Raw genomic sequence first — 15,855 nt, 5'->3', positions numbered from 1 at the left:
AAGTGTGTGTGTGTGTGCCAAAGAGGCCCTATTTACTTACATTATGGAATAATAGTAATAAGCACTGGCATCAAATGACTATCTAAGCAATCATTGTAATGGTGAAATAAATATTGCACAAAATAAGTTTGAACCTTTGAGGCCTCTGTGTACATTTCAGTTCTTCCTCTCTGGCCCTATTTTCAGAGGAGAATTGGACCTTGTACTTCTGATGACTTGAATGGAAATCAAGGGTTAGGTTTATTTGATTGTATTAGCTAGTTACTATGTAATGAAGAGTGAAATTATATACTTTTGTATGCACATTTTTAATCTGAGATATTTTTACCTCTGATGTGAGCTTGGGTTCTGTTTATATTTTATATCATTTGATAATTAAAATCAAGCAAATGTAAATGAGAAGTCTTCTTGAATGAAAGCATGATAAAGTAAACATAGAGAACACATCCATACACATTATTGCCTGATTTTACTGGCTGCTTATTCTGAAGTTTTCCAACTGGATTGAAGGTGTAACTGACAAGAAGCATTAAAGGAGAACTATGAGGCGAGTGCTTTTCACTCACCTCATAGTTCTAGCCGACCTGTGACAATGAGACTGTCACAGGTCGGCTCAGTAGATCGGGAAGTGAGCGAACACATACTGGCGCTCGCTCACTTCTCGATCCTGTCACGGCTCTCTGCCGTTACAGGGGAGGGGCTGGATTCCCCCCTCCGATCCTCCAGCGCTGACTGGCGGAACGGACGGGGGAGGGGGCGGGTACAGCTGGCTCTGCTTCTAGATAGGCAGAGCCAGCTGTCAGTCAAGCAGCTGGGCGGATCCAGACATAGTTGTCGGGATCCGCTTCAGCTGCGGCGTCTCAATATACCGCGAGCAGTAGCTTGCGGTATACTGCGGCGTCTCAGTATACCGCGCCTTACTGAGCCTAGGGTGACGGGAGGACGCTAGTTTGTGTCCTCCCGTTACCCTAAGGAGAACTATGGGAAAAACCCTTAACCCCATAGTTCTCCTTTGTGTTGGCCTAAAACACTTCTAAGATAACAACAGTACTGAAGTGCAGTCGAACAGTGGGCGTATCCAACCAGATGCAGTCACTCTTTGCATATTCAGGTAGCCATGGGTGCTGGCTGTTTATATACATAGCCAGCAGTGCAGATTTCCTTAATCTATGTGGGTTTAACATGGATGGAGGACTCTTGTTAAATCTACGAGCTGAACATCACCACCTGCCCCCCACAATGTCCTCATCTCTTTATTTACCTCTATCCCCCTCTTCCATCAGTACCCTCCTCTTACCCTGCCTTAAATCCTGTCACTCTAGACCCTCATTCTGTGACCCTGTTTCTGTGGCCCTGTCTCCCCTCCACTTCTGCAGACCATTTCGTCTTCTCCGTTCCCCTCTTTTCTCACCATCCACCACATCTGCACCCCACCACGCCTCCCCGCCTAATTTTTTCACCGCCCACATAACCTGCACCCACATTCCATCATCACCCACCACATCATCTGTGCCTACTCCTGCATTTTCCCCATCCCTCCCTCCCTCCACTTCCACCATTGTACCTGCCCACTTTCCCTGTGCCCTCACCATCACACTTGTACTGCCACCATTTCTGCAGGCCCACCTCAGAACAACTGACCCCCATCCTTTACCCAATACTGAACCTGCACGTTCCCCTTTTTCACTTTTACCACCTTGTCTGTATTTCCCCCCTGTTCTAAGCACTGTGCCTGTACCCAACTTGTCAACCCCGCCCACATCTACACTATATAGCTATGGAGATCAACTGGTTCCATTTGTTCAGGTATGGTAAAACAGTGTGATCTGATACTCACGCTCCTTCTGGAGGGAGGCTACTTTTGTTCCCCATGGTCTGGTCCCTGTGTGTGTCCCACCACTCCAAGCCTACTTCTGTGATGGACTACAAGCTCGTGTTTAGTTTATTAATTTGTATTGAGATTGTAGTCCATAATAAGAGCCACCCTCCAGATGGAAGGACAGTGTCAGCACCAATTCAGAGATGATTTGAGGATATACAGCTGAGTGATACACAAATAAGATATATTTTTGTTAATAGTTAAAAGAGAACTATGGGGTAACCTTTTTTTCCCCCCATAGTTCTCTTTAGGGTCACAGGAGGGCATATACTAACCTCCTCCCGTACCCAAAACTCAGTGTATAGCGAGTGCTGCAGCCGGGACAGATCCCGACAATACTGTTGAGATTCATCCCCCTGACACACACACACACATGGACTGGGGTTGTAATTATATATATATATATATTGTAGCTGCTCCTGCAAGTCAGGTACGCGGTCCTTGACCGCGTACCTGACTTGTGAGCTGGCTGCCGGCCACAAAGTACTGGCTCGCGGGCCGGTACATTTGCCGCCCTGCCGGAATATGCCGCCCGAGGCAAGCGCCTTGTTTGCCTCGCAGCAGATACGCCCCTGCTCAAAGGTTTTACTTACCTGCAGTAATGAAGGTTGTGCTGCTTTGAAAACGTTTGTGCTGCACTACTTCTCCTCACAGCAATCTTTAAAGTCCCAGTGTATACTTTCCTGTTATAACATCAGCACTGTAAAAGGAATGCATACTGGAGTTGTTTTTCATAATGCAATCAAAGCTTACCTAAAAAAATCCCTTTTATGTAGTGAGTGCTGCCTTCTGTCTGCCCATCACTTTCATCAACTTCCTGATTCCCAGTGTGCTTTGCATCTCTTTCCCTGCTGCATGATGTGATACAATCTCCATTTCTCAAGACTACATATCTCATCATGCTTTGCTTCCAGCAAGTAATGATAATGTTACATTGTTCAGACATTGAGGTGTAGTTCAGAAGGCAGGCTCTGTGAGCTGAGTAAAATCTGCCAGTGCACTAAGGAAGTTCATCCTATGGGCATCTTTAATAAGTAAGTTTGGAGAACAACAATAATGTGAATGTGATCAGATCTGAGCATGCAGACAGGACGTGTTTTTCTTGTTGATGGTATTAGATCTGGAAATCCTGGTCCAGTATACAGGTTCTAAAAGAGTGCCCAGAGTAGAATAGGTGACAGCTGGCACTGAGCATCGGCTGCTCCTCCGTCATAATGACTATAGCGGACAGTGATGGCGGATCAGAGACTCGCACACTAATGTATCTTTATTAGAAGAACGTTGAACAAGATTTCCGCCAAGCCTGTTATAAGCTCAGAGGTTACCGGGGGCTGAGAACCCTGAGATCAGCACTCTCTCCGCTATCATGGAGGGAGAGGCAGCCCTAATCCTACTTATCCCATTGGTGGATCAGACGTGCTTGTCTTCAGTTTGATTGGTCAGCACGTTGTACGTACTCAGCAAACTGACAGGTGGGTGGGGTTTCGGCCGTAGAAAACCAGTGTGCGGAGCGAAGAAGTTTCCGCCCCGTGTTTGGAAGTTGTTCGGTGGGTGTTGGATCTGCTCTCGGGCTGATCAGGACTTTGCGTTGTCACCATGCTCCGGGCTGCCATAGGAAACCTCTGCTCCAGGGTCTCCTCTGTTCCTCTGGTGGGACAGATCAGCCGGTTCTCTGCTGCTGCCATTCCTGCACCCAATCCTAAACCAGACGTGCACTTTAACCAGGTAATGACACTCCCTGTTTCCCCTACTGTAATGTTTGTTCTGCATCTGAACGGCCTGGTGGACAATGCACATGAAAAGGATACTGGTAGTGACACAAGGGTAATCTCATAGATAGCAGGGTGTACTGTATCTAGCAGCAGGACAGTCTGGTGGTGGGTGCCTCTAGCGGCAGCAGCAAGGCAGTCTGGTGGTGGGTGCCTCTAGCGGCAGCAGCAAGGCAGTCTGGTGGTGGGTGCCTCCCAGCGGCAGCAGCAAGGCAGTCTGGTGGTGGGTGCCTCCCAGCGGCAGCAAAGGCAGTCTGGTGGTGGGCGCCCTGTAGCGGCAGCAGCAAGGCAGTCTGGTGGTGGGCGCCCTGTAGCGGCAGCAGCAAGGCAGTCTGGTGGTGGGCGCCCTGTAGCGGCAGCAGCAAGGCAGTCTGGTGGTAGCAGCAGCAAGACAGTCTGGTGGTGGGCGCATCTAGCAATAATCTAGCATTTGGGCCAGGGCATCTGGGTGAAGACCAGCGCAGAGAGCAGAGTACTTCAGGGGTTGTCGTTTCTTTTTAATTCACAAGTCAGCAAACTATTGCACAAGAGCTGTGAGCTGTAAAACATTGGCAGCTGAATTCCTAAAATGGATCCAAAGTCGGAAGAATGATGTAAACGGAACGATTAGCACAACCCCCCACAGTACAGTAGAAGTAGTCCCTTTTTTTTTTTTCCCCCCACACAACTTCCTGATTCGTGTTTTCTACATGTATAAATCCAGCCCATGTTGTAAAGGAATTTCCTGAAGGTCACATGTTTATTTGGATCAAGACATCAATTACATTATGTTTATATGTAGATAAAAGTGCCAACATGTTCCACAGCACTGTACAAGGACATGAACAGGCTCCATTGCAGCATGCATAATATTGCTGTTAAGTTGAAGTGCAATATCATACTAATGGCTGTAATGATGTAACTCATTATCTGATACAATGTCCACCGTGTATTATCTGACAGTTCAAGCAGCTGCTGTTGGCTTTCAAGAGCATGCGTCCGAGTACCTAGGTTATTGAAATGAAAGGTTGGCCGATTTACAACCTGTCATGTGTGGTTACTTTAACCGTGTTTATTAGATATGGTGAACATTAGGGATGCACTGATACCAATATTGGTAATGTTCCAATTCCCGGAACGTTTCTCGCCAGGGCTGAATACAGATCTCACCTCCCATGGAACAGTCATTTTCTGCAGCCCCACTCTCCGGGCTCCGATGGTGCTCATCTCACTGTGAATGTAGTACAGACAGTGTTTTCCTCTGGTTCTGTCTCCTCGCTCTCATCTCCCTTACTCCTGATTGTAGGTCATCCATCTTTCCTTCCAAGTCTTTGGGATCCTGGGTTATCCCGCCGTCTTCAATCCGGTAAATTCAGGGCCTTCCAATTCCTCCGGGACTCTCATTGGCCCTCTTCTTCGGCACTTCTGACCCAGCTTTTCATGTCTTGACTCCATGGCAGCTGATGCAGTTGGCATTCTCTTCCTCCTGCATCCAATTTTGCTAGACAGCTCACTGTATTCACATGGGAATGTCAGAACCAAGGACAATTGTGGCATTCTTTGTTCTTTTTGTTACAAATTTCTTTTTTATATGGATGATGGCTCCCCTCCTTACCTGACAAAATGGCAACAGGATTTGAATGTTCTCTTCTCACCTGCTGCCAGTACTAAGCTTGGCTTCCTTTCATTCAAATCTATTAGTAACAAGTATCAGGAATCCGGTTATAAAATTGTTACTAGATGGTATAGGACTCCTGCTACTTTGCACACATGAAGCAGTCACATGCTTCATGTCTTCTGGTCCTGCCCCAGTCTTTTTGGGATCAGATCCACTTGATCACCCAGATACTCACTGACTTCCCTGTCCTCAAGGACCCGGCTTTTTTCCTCGTGCATCATAACTCTATTCCTTTTCAAGACGTTCGGTCCATATACACTTGGTCAAAGCGGCCCGTGCGTGTATACCGGCCTTGTGGAAGGGCTCCAGCCCAATCCCCCCCCCCACCCCCCCATGGTACAGCACTGGTTTGAACGAATTCAAGATATTTAAACTCGTGGAGGATCTAACTAGCTCCCTTTTAAAAATACAGCTGAAATGTTCAGAATCGCCTGGTTCTACTGGCTGGAGTTCACCCCCTCTCCTGAATATGTCTCCTATGTGACTTCTTGGGGGATGAAGGCTGGAAGATTTTCATCTTTCCCTGTGTACATTTCCCCTTGCATCTTCCTGAACTCCTACAGGGTTTGGGTGTTCCCAATATGGATCTAGCAGCTGTTCCCTTGCTCTGAAGCTGGCCATCCACCTATAGATTATGTGCAGATTTTCTAATGTCAGATGGAAATAATGCTGGCTGGCTGTCAAGATACCTGAACAATGTGATTGGATGCAGGCATTGTTCAGGTATTTTGATAGCCAGCAGGGCCGACTAGCAAGATACTGAAGCTTGGCCCAGTGGGAGATTTCTCCATGCACACAGTTAGCATAGATGGAGGAATCTGTTGCACTTTTTCCATTAAAAAAAATCTGCAGATAATCTATAGGTGTATGGCCAGCTTAAGTTCCATCACTGCATTTGTGTGTATGTTTTTCTAATTCCCAAAACACCATCCCGTGTATATCTACGACTCCATGTGATGCTGGGCTGTACGTGTGGTGCGGGGCTGTCCATGGCTGTGCCTGCGCCGGGAAGGAGGAGATATAGAACCAGACAGGCACTGCCAAGGATACGTGTATAATCCACGCATTATACACTGTATAATGCGTGCGGGCGTGCCCCCTCCCCCAGATCTTTGCTTCTTTGGGGGACCCTAGGTGACAGGGGTCCATAGAGGGTACCTGTCTGTGTAAATTCGCTATCACATAGGGTGCTTCTTAGCCCCCTAAGTGATAGCATAAAAAATTTTAGTGAAAAAAAACATTTAAAAACAAATTAGTTACCAAAGAAAAAAAAATGTAGTCAAAAAAACACTTTTTTAAAAAGTCCCCTTCCCACACACACGCGCTCGGGTGCGCCTACGTCTGTGGTGGGTTTTTTTGTTTTTGTTTTTTTTCTTTCATTTTATATAGTAAAAAAAAAAACCCCAGTGGTGATAATATACCTCCAAAAGAAAACTCTTATCTGTCCCCAAAAATTGACTGACTGGTGAGACACCCTAAAAGTTTTCAAGCCCTAAACATGACCCTATCACACTACGTGTAACTGCTGAGCACTTACTAAAGCTCCCTGTGTTTTTTTTACAATCTGCTCTTTCATACTGATCCATTCTTTGCCTGTCACTTTTGAGGTTTTGAACCACCTCCGACACTTGCGGGAGTGTAGGGGGCTTTCTCCCCCTCTGTAGCCTACAACTTGCCCCCCACCTGCCCTGATGTCACAAGTGCTTGGTGCTGGAATTTCATCAGTCACTATTCATTCTCTTTAGAATCTTTTCTTCCTGCCCAGTCTGCAGAGTGCTGACCAAGAAGAGCCCACTAAATATGAGCACTGGGTGCACTTCATGAGAAGCTGCATCCACTCTGCATTTACCAGAAATACTCGCCCTGCACCCCAGACCTCACTGCATGCTGAGGCTAGCGCTCAGGATACTGGGCAGATCCTTGGATGCGGGCACCACCAGCACTGAGGAGTGGCTGGTTTGAATGTTAAGCTGATTAAATCTTGAAAGGTCTTTTGTGCGCAAGATCACTTGGCAGTCGGATTGTACCTGCATGTCGGGCCAACACCTAATGTCTGTAAATAACTTTAAAGTGTATTTCCACCTTTTGCAGTCAAATGTAAGAAACCCCCTCTGTGTTATGTGTTCCTGTTCACACAGATAACAAAAATATGTTTTAATATTTCATTTTTTTTTTTTAGATGTTTTGTTGAAGCAGGCAGGAAGACAGGTCACCAGCACTCAAGATAGGTCACATCCTTTCTCCTTGAAGAAGGGCCACGCAGGGTCCCTTCTTCAAGGCGAAAGGATGTGACCTATCTTGAGTGCTGGTGACCTGTCCCCATGTCCCCGAAACATCGGCTCTGTTGATTATTGTGACACAATCGTCCAATAAAAAGGACTTATCTATTTAAATTATCTTGAGTGCTGGTGACCTGTCTTTCTACTTTGTATTTTGCACGGCACCATCCGTGGCAGTTACTACAAGCACCACTGTTTTTTACTGGCCGGGACTGCTGTAAGTTGTGCGGAGAGCACCCTCACCAACAGAAACATGTTGAAGCAGGCAGCATGGCTGATTCCAGGTTTTATGGGATTTACATTTGAGGCTTGTGTTTCTCTCATTAATTTAATTAACATACAATGGAGAAGCCGGGGTTGTAATGAGAACTATGGGGAAAAGCCCTGACCCCATAGTTCTCCTTTAAACCCCACACCCCTTACAACCCCTCCTAACATTACAAAATGGGAATTAACCCTTAAGAAGCCAAGAAACCCTAACCCAAGTAAAAGCTATTTAAACTGCAAAAGACATTTTCAAAATAATTTTAGCTTGTGCTATGTGAATGGGAACATGTCACAAATATAAAATAGGCGTCATGACAATTTGGCTGCGTAAGTGGAAATACACAAATGAAAAACAAAGTGGAAGCAGTAAGTTTAGCTCACAGAAAAGCCCTGGATGTCTGTACCAGATAAGGGACTAGGGAGTCTCCTCCCTGGTGTCCCATTAAGCAGAAGAATACTAAGATATTCTACATTTAAAAAACAAAAACCACACGGGATGAAATTGGTTATTTCACATAAAGTAAATGCATTGACTGCTATAACTACTGTTGCACTTACAAACCAGTGAAACTTTATATCCAACTGTGTTTTCAGCTTTTCATAAACAATGAATGGCATGATGCAGCCAGCAAGAAGACCTTCCCCACCATCAACCCATCCACCGGAGAGGTCATCTGCCATCTTGCAGAGGGCGATAAAGTAAGTAGAACATGTGCATTGCTGAATTTTGGATCATTTTGTCATTGAATTTTATTCTGGTCTGTGTAAAACCATCTGTTAATGCTGGTCAGGTAAAAGCCAAGGTGTGGAAGACTCCTAATTTAAACTTAAAGGTTCCTTTTCTAGAAGAGATTTCAGACTAGAGAAGAGTTCTATAAAGGACTTTTGATTTACAATAACATAAAGACCTACCGGTGTAGCAGTTGTATCTAGTACTAAACTCCAAATTAGGAACTGAAGTTTCTGGATTTTAGAGGAGTAAAATTATATTGGCAACAAGACTTTATGAGGAAACCTTGAGGCTGGTATTTTCTCAATTGTTTCAAATGAGTCAAACAATGGTCTTATTGCTAAAATGAAAAGGAAGGGGTGGTGGTTGCCCCTGCTAGTTTCCTTTTGGCAATAGAGTTTGCTGTATGATAAAACTGAACCAAATTTCAAAATCAAGCCCAATAGCAGTTTTATAATGTGGTCCTAAACATTCGAGTCCAGGTGGTGCATGTCAGAAGTAAAAGGGTTCCTTTCATTTTATACTTGACTGGGCCTAATCCTTTCTTACGCGATCAAAAAAAAAATGCCAAATATCGTTTTGCTTTTGTGCTAATCAGTTCCCAAGTGTGTGTCCTTTCTCTTTAGGAGGAAGGAGGAGAGATGTCACATCCCTGCCCTCTCCTCCTTCAAGCACAGAATTCTTTGATGAAAAATGTAGGACATTTTGTGAATGGGCAAGGAGGGGCGGGTATTGCGACTGGAGCTCTATATTGCTCCAGTTGCATCCCTCATTCCCTGTAGCACCTGGAAGCCAAGGAGCTGGTGTGCTGCAAGGTAAAAATTAGAGGTGCACCGAAATGAAGAAAACGTCAGGCTGAAAACAACATTTTTATTTTAACTTTTTTTCAATATTTAAAAAAAAATGTTTTAGGCCCCATTCACACTGAGCGATTCGCAAATCGTGCGATTTGCATTTTGCGCGATATCTCATTGAGCAAACTAGAATTGCGGCAAAATCCGCTCCAAAAAGGGTCCTGCTGTAGTGACGCACGACCCGCGACAGCGACGGACAGAGCTCCATTGCCATGCATTGGAGAGCAATATCGCGCTATAAATACCCACTATATCGTGCGGATTTCCGCGCGATAAATCGCTCAGTGTGAATGGGGCCTTAATGAAATATTTTTATTTTTACGAGCTTTGTGGAAATATTGGGGGTCTAAAAAGACCCCTGATATTTCCCTTTTTAAAATAGAAAAAGTGATTGAGGACACGGCGTCCTCCAATCTCTTTTTCTGCAGCCCCTGTTTATGAACGAACAGGAATCCTCTATACTGAGTGTTCCTGTTCATTCATAACATGAGAACATTGTGTGTTTTACTATAACCACAATCATGAATAGTTGGTGATGTAGGTTCACTTCCCATTCATTCATAATTGAGAATATAGTTAACATACTCTGTCCTCCAATTTATGTACAAACACTCAGTGACCACACTGTTTGTACCGCTCTCCTTCCTGACTCACTGCCACAGCAGGCTGAGCGAGCGGAGCTCAGCCTGCTGTGACAGCATGGGCTGTCTCTGCCCACACACACTGATCTGTGACAGGAGGCTGAGCGTTGTGGGAGGAGAGACGCTGGCTGCTCACAGCGCTCTCCTCTCGCAGCACTTGGCCACCAGTCACAGTCTCTCTCCTCACCTCTGGGAAACAGAGCAGCGCCCAGCGGGGAGGAGAGAATAGGATGGATGCACCGTTGTGTCGGCCAGAAAATGGCACTTTCAGCATTATGCCAAAGTGCCATTTTCGGCCGCTATATCGGTGCATCCCTAGTAAAATTACTTTGAAGCAGACCTCCAAACATAACCTACAGCATTTTAGTGATGACATACTCACCCAGTACGGTGTGTAAAGGACTTTTCCCCGGAGTTGGGCTTTATGTACAAAAAACAGACATCACCTGCCACTTCGGTTTAAATAACATTGGAGACACCATGCATTTACAGAGAGCAGATGCTACTTTACTCAAAGCCTACCCTACTGTGAAGCCCTGCTGGGATCTTTTCATGCTGAGATAAGTCATCAACACAACATAATATATATAATTTATTTTTTTTTTTGGGGATTATAAAACAACCAGGTGCATTCCTGCTCATTGCACTACCAGACCTGCACTCAACTGTTTTGCCATCTAGCCTGGTGCAGCAATTCAGACCATTCTAAAATATTGTGCAATCTTGTTAAACTTGTGGTGCAACATTCTGCTGCCATGTACAAGGCCATTTGAGGCTGATATCTCTCCAAGGACATTTTTGTATTCTGTAATTCTATACAAGGTCTTTCAAGTTTTCAATATTATCTAATATTTGTGAACATGGTATACATCCTAGTAAGAAATACAGAGAGGGGGAAAAAAGGTGATAGAATCATGTATTGCACATGGATTCTGTCCATCCCTTATCTTGTCTGCCAAGCTTGCAAGCGCCATTGCCAGATGGCTTTGATTTCTCCCTATTCTGTATGATTACATAGGATGAGTAAATAAATCGGGTTGCTTGCCAGTGGTAAAATACTTGTATCTACTTGTATTGTATAAAATGATTAACATGGTTCAGATGAGGTATAAGGCGAGCACTTATTTTGTATAAAGATGTATAATCTGCTCCAGTTACAGGTAAGGGTACTGAACCAATTTTATAAAAACCTAGAAACAAAAGCTCTACTGAAGTGGTAAACTCGTCCACAGAGACCAATCAGATTTTTTTGCTAGAGAACAAAAGGAGACTTGACCGGTCACTATGCAAGTTCTTCACTTTGGTTAATATTGAAGGAGAGCTATGGGGTCAGCGCTTTTCTCCTAAGGGTCACGGGAGAACACAAACCAGCATTCTCCTGTTACCCAAGCCTCAGTATACTGAGACACCGCAGCCGGAACGGATCCCGACATTGCTGTCGATCCATCCAGCTGCAGGATTGACAGCTGGCTCTGCCTATCCAGAGGGAGAGTCAGCAGTGCCTGCCCCCCCTACCCCATCCGCTCCGCCAGTCAGCCCTGGAGGATCGGACAGTGGAGGGGGGAATCCCTGCAGGGAGCCGTGAGTGACAGTCACGGCTCTCTGCATATGCAGCGGTTTTGGAAAATACAAAAAGCCATTTAGTTTGTTCTTGTAATGTTGTTTACAGTTTAAAAGCAATTTAACTTGCACAAAATAGTATACGTTGTTAAGCCAGCATGTGTTTTCTATTTCAGGGTGTGTTGTAGCCTTTATTGCAACAGCAAAATAAAGACCGTGCAGTACACAATGCAGGAACTGAACACTGTGCAGTTTCTGGCCCCCACAGACATTAGTCTTTGAAACGTTCTGCTTTCATGTGGTATTGAACTGGACAAAACTGTTTTTTCCCCTCGGCTACAAAGCTCTTTCTCTTCTAGATAAAACTATAAGTTTATTTCTGGGTGTATTCATACTCCTCCTGCTGACTCTGCCTTTTCATGACAAATGTACTCCGGACAAACGAGTTGCATATTCTGGCTGGATTCCAGAACCCTGAAGCCTAGTGGTTCAATAGCATGCGTAAGGGACCGAATTCACAAATTGTTCTGGTTTCCTATGTTGAAATGCCTTTTTACCTCTAGCTTTCCCATTCAAACAAAATGGGATGTTCAGTGTAGAACAGGGTGGGTAAAGAACACATACTTGCCCTGCATGCAATCAACTGCTGTCCCATTTTTGCTTGCTCGAGCCCCAGCAAAATTGCTGTGCAAGTTCTGCCCCAACACTGTTTGTTAAAGGAAAATTATGGGGCAAGTGAAAAACGCTCATCCCCCATAATTCAGGCCGACCTGTGACCAAAAGCGGTCACAGGTCAGCTCTATTGATTGGGAAGTCAGGGAAAACACTGCCGTCGCTGACCTCCCAATCCTCTCCCTGTAGAGCGGTGACAGTCAGCCATTGCTCCCTGCAGGGATTCCCCTCTCCGATCCTCCAGCGCTGACTGGAGGAACGGATGGGGGAGAGGGCAGGCACAGCTGTCTGTCTCGAGGGGCAGATCCAGCTGTCAATCAGCCAGCAGGGTGGATCTCAACGGTATTGTTGGGATCCCTCCTGGCTGCAGTGCTCTCAACATGTAGCTGGCAATATGCTGCTATATGCTAAGTCATTTGAGGAAACCGTACATGTCCTCCCATGACCCTGAGGAGATCTATGGGCAAAAAAGGTTGCCCCATAGTTCTCCTTTTTTAAAGACCTATATCTATTTCTACTACCTCTTTTATCCCCTGAACCTGTAACCAGAAGTCTAGCTGCTATCTATTCCTGCACTCTGCTAAATAGTTATTGAACTTTGCACTACACTATTGAACTAACCTAGTAAAAAAAAAATGCACACTGGTATCGCATAAGGTGTTTTACCTGCTAAATTAGGCATAATAAACTTTTCAAACATGCTATGCCTTGGTATCTGTATCTCTAGTTTGGTTGCCTGTCTCCCGCTAAAGCATGGGTTAGTGTAAGTGGCTGTATTAACATGTTAACCTTCACTAATGCTATTACCTGGGATTTTATCAATGTACCCGCAGATGTGTCTGATTAATTGTAATCTGCTTTCTGACAGTCCATATGGTGTAGGTGAAGAGATCACAAAAGCATCTTTTCTGCTGCTTTTGTTTTCCATCACTTATTTAAAGCACTGCTAAGCTTGGATTAACTTCAAGCATACTATTCTAGGAACCTTTAGATTTAATATACCGTAGGTAGAAAGTAATGACTATTGTCCATATTTGCATCAGAATGATGCTTCGGTAAGATGAGACTGAAAATGTTCTATCTTTTTAATGAGTGTTTATTGGTGAACTCCTGACCAGGGACTGCAATTACACCCTAAAGCACACGTGAGAGCTTGTGGAATCTGACTGCATTTGATTACATACATCTTTATAGCGGCTGTAAAACATTTTTTTATGGTATTTGCAGGTCACTGATTTTCCTTGCTTGTTGCCTGGAAATCGCATTCAAATTGCAAAAAAGTGAGAACTGCCATTTCACGACACATCGAGCACCGATTACACCATTTCCTTCCCTCCTATACACACACACACACACACACACACACACACACACACACACACACACACACACACACACACTAAACCCCTGCATTGCTGGTCAAATCAACCACTTACCTGTCCTGTGCACCTCCCTCTTCACATAGTGATGGCTTACATTCAATCTCACTCCGGACGTTTTGTAACTCAACCTTGTGGCTACATGGAAAATTGACAGAATGACTGCCTCGGTTGACAATGTCTGGATTCGGGAGAATGGTCTCTTTACCTTAACTATTAACAAAAAATTTAGCTTATTTGTGTATCACTCAGCCGTAGAGCCTCAAATCATCTCTGAATTGGTGCTGACACTGTCCTTCCTTCTGGAGGGTGACTACTTGTGTTCCCCATGGTCCCTGTGTATGTTGTAAAGTAGCCACCGCTCCAAGCTCGTGTGATGGACTACAATCTCATGTTTAGTTTACTAAGACTATAATTTTAATACGAATTAGTAAACTAAACCTGCGATTTGTAGTCCTTCACAGGAGCGAGCTTGGAGCGGTGGCTACTTTACAACACACACAAAACATTTGGTTATAACTATTCCCCACTGTATTGAAAAAAATGTTTGCTTGCATTTGTGCCCTTCTAAAAAAACAAAAAAAAAACAAATTGTGAAGTAAAAAAAAATGGATACTGATTTCTTGGTTTGTTAGAGATCATATGGCAAGTAGTAGTTGCCATATGCTTATTGCATGTTTTGAATAGTGTCTTTTATGCCAACAAAAGACATTTTGTCACAAATAGCCAAATTAATACGCCGTTATTAACCAGGCCCTTCCTGAGCATGCTTGGTACCGCTCCCTTCATGAATAGTGTCTACAAAAGGTGTTTACACAAAAAAAGCAAATATGATAAGGCATTTTACATAATGAACAATAATACCGTACTATTCAGATTTCTGAGCAAATGCCCAACATTTTTATTTACATAGCGCTTCTTCTCTTTTCAGTATTGTTGTAAAGTTAACCTTTAACTGGTATTTTTATAGGCAGATGTTGACAAGGCCGTAAAAGCAGCCCGGAATGCGTTCACGTTGGGATCACCATGGAGAAGAATGGATGCCTCTCAAAGGGGAGTTTTGCTAAACAGACTTGCTGATCTTATTGAGCGGGACAGGGCTATTCTGGCTGTAAGTAGATGGTGTAACAACCGTAACCATTTTTTTTTGTTTTGGTGGGGGAAAAAAATAATCTTTTATTGCTTTATGGTGTGTAAAGCAGAAATGTTTGCTATTGAGGCCATTTCACTAAACTGGTGCAAGGTATATTAAATACTGTGAAATGTATTTTACAAATTGACAGTGAAGTTATAAATGATCAGTTGAAAGGAAGAAAAAACAAAAAACTTCCGGAAATATTTGCCATATAAACGAACTCTGGCACAAGAGTCTTCTCAGCCTGTCAGTAATTGGTGTAATAGGATGTATTGCAGTTACAACCCTTCTGTAATAGTAATAATAATAATGTCTCCTGTGTATAACCTAGCTTTTTCTGCACTTTTATGGGCAACTGCTCCAGATTTTGTCTGCTCCAGTTTTATAAATCCCTGCCAATGTATTTTCATCATGACCCAATAGGAGACAAAAACTAGACATGCTTAACACTGAGAAATGTCTGTGCTGCATATTCTTTCCGGAGCTGTAAGTCTGCTTGTCATGTTCTATTCTGACTCCGATCGTTGTGATAGCGAAATATATCCCTTGCTGAGACCTCTATGCCTGGCCTGTATAAGCAGATATACTCACTGCGGACAATCCTCGTCAGATAGCTGAACTCGTCAATACCGATTCATTCAAAAGAGGTGTTTATTCTTTAACATCAGGTTACAGCAGATGATAGGAACAGCAGTTGAATGGTTATAGTATTGTGCGGTCAGAAAATGATGCCTTTCCTACGTACTGTGCAGATTACATGTGTGTCCTTGTTACATGTGGCTTCTAACTGTGGCCATGACACAGGAAGTACTGCACACAGGAAGAAGGAAGGGGCGTACACTAGGGGAAAATACGTTGTCACATGAGGAATAATTACAGAAAGCATGTTTGTTACAACAAAAGGCCACTAGATGGCAGCATAGGATAACACATGGATTTAGCTATGAGAAAATAGTTAGGCAAATCACACTATGTAAAACTTCTATCTATACTAACTTCTACAACATATTCTATGCCCCATTGGGGCGGCACA

General features: G+C 44.1%; 2 protein-coding genes across 3 annotated transcripts in view; both read left to right on the top strand.

Moving 5' to 3' along the window:
• ACAD10 (acyl-CoA dehydrogenase family member 10) overlaps positions 1-4,097 on the top strand; it is a 41,987-nt gene extending 37,890 nt beyond the window's left edge. The window contains exon 21 of the mRNA XM_018558324.1: positions 4,088-4,097. The gene's annotated coding sequence lies outside the window, so the exon portion shown is untranslated. The remainder of the gene's footprint in view (positions 1-4,087) is intronic.
• ALDH2 (aldehyde dehydrogenase 2 family (mitochondrial)) overlaps positions 3,389-15,855 on the top strand; it is a 30,323-nt gene continuing 17,856 nt past the window's right edge. Inside the window, exons 1-3 of one of the 2 annotated variants that reach the window (XM_018558327.1) lie at positions 3,389-3,604; positions 8,446-8,550; positions 14,658-14,798. In XM_018558327.1, coding sequence (XP_018413829.1) covers positions 3,476-3,604; positions 8,446-8,550; positions 14,658-14,798 — 375 coding nt within the window. In that variant the 5' untranslated portion in view covers positions 3,389-3,475. The remainder of the gene's footprint in view (positions 3,605-8,445; positions 8,551-14,657; positions 14,799-15,855) is intronic. The other variant, XM_018558328.1, reaches the window with a different exon arrangement.

The sequence above is a fragment of the Nanorana parkeri genome, unplaced genomic scaffold, assembly GCF_000935625.1.
Source record: "Nanorana parkeri isolate BGI_ZX_2015 unplaced genomic scaffold, ASM93562v1 scaffold331, whole genome shotgun sequence".
Taxonomy (NCBI): Eukaryota; Metazoa; Chordata; class Amphibia; order Anura; family Dicroglossidae; genus Nanorana; species Nanorana parkeri.
Note: the sequence above shows the minus strand (reverse complement) of the source record. Positions and strands in the feature narration are given on the sequence as shown.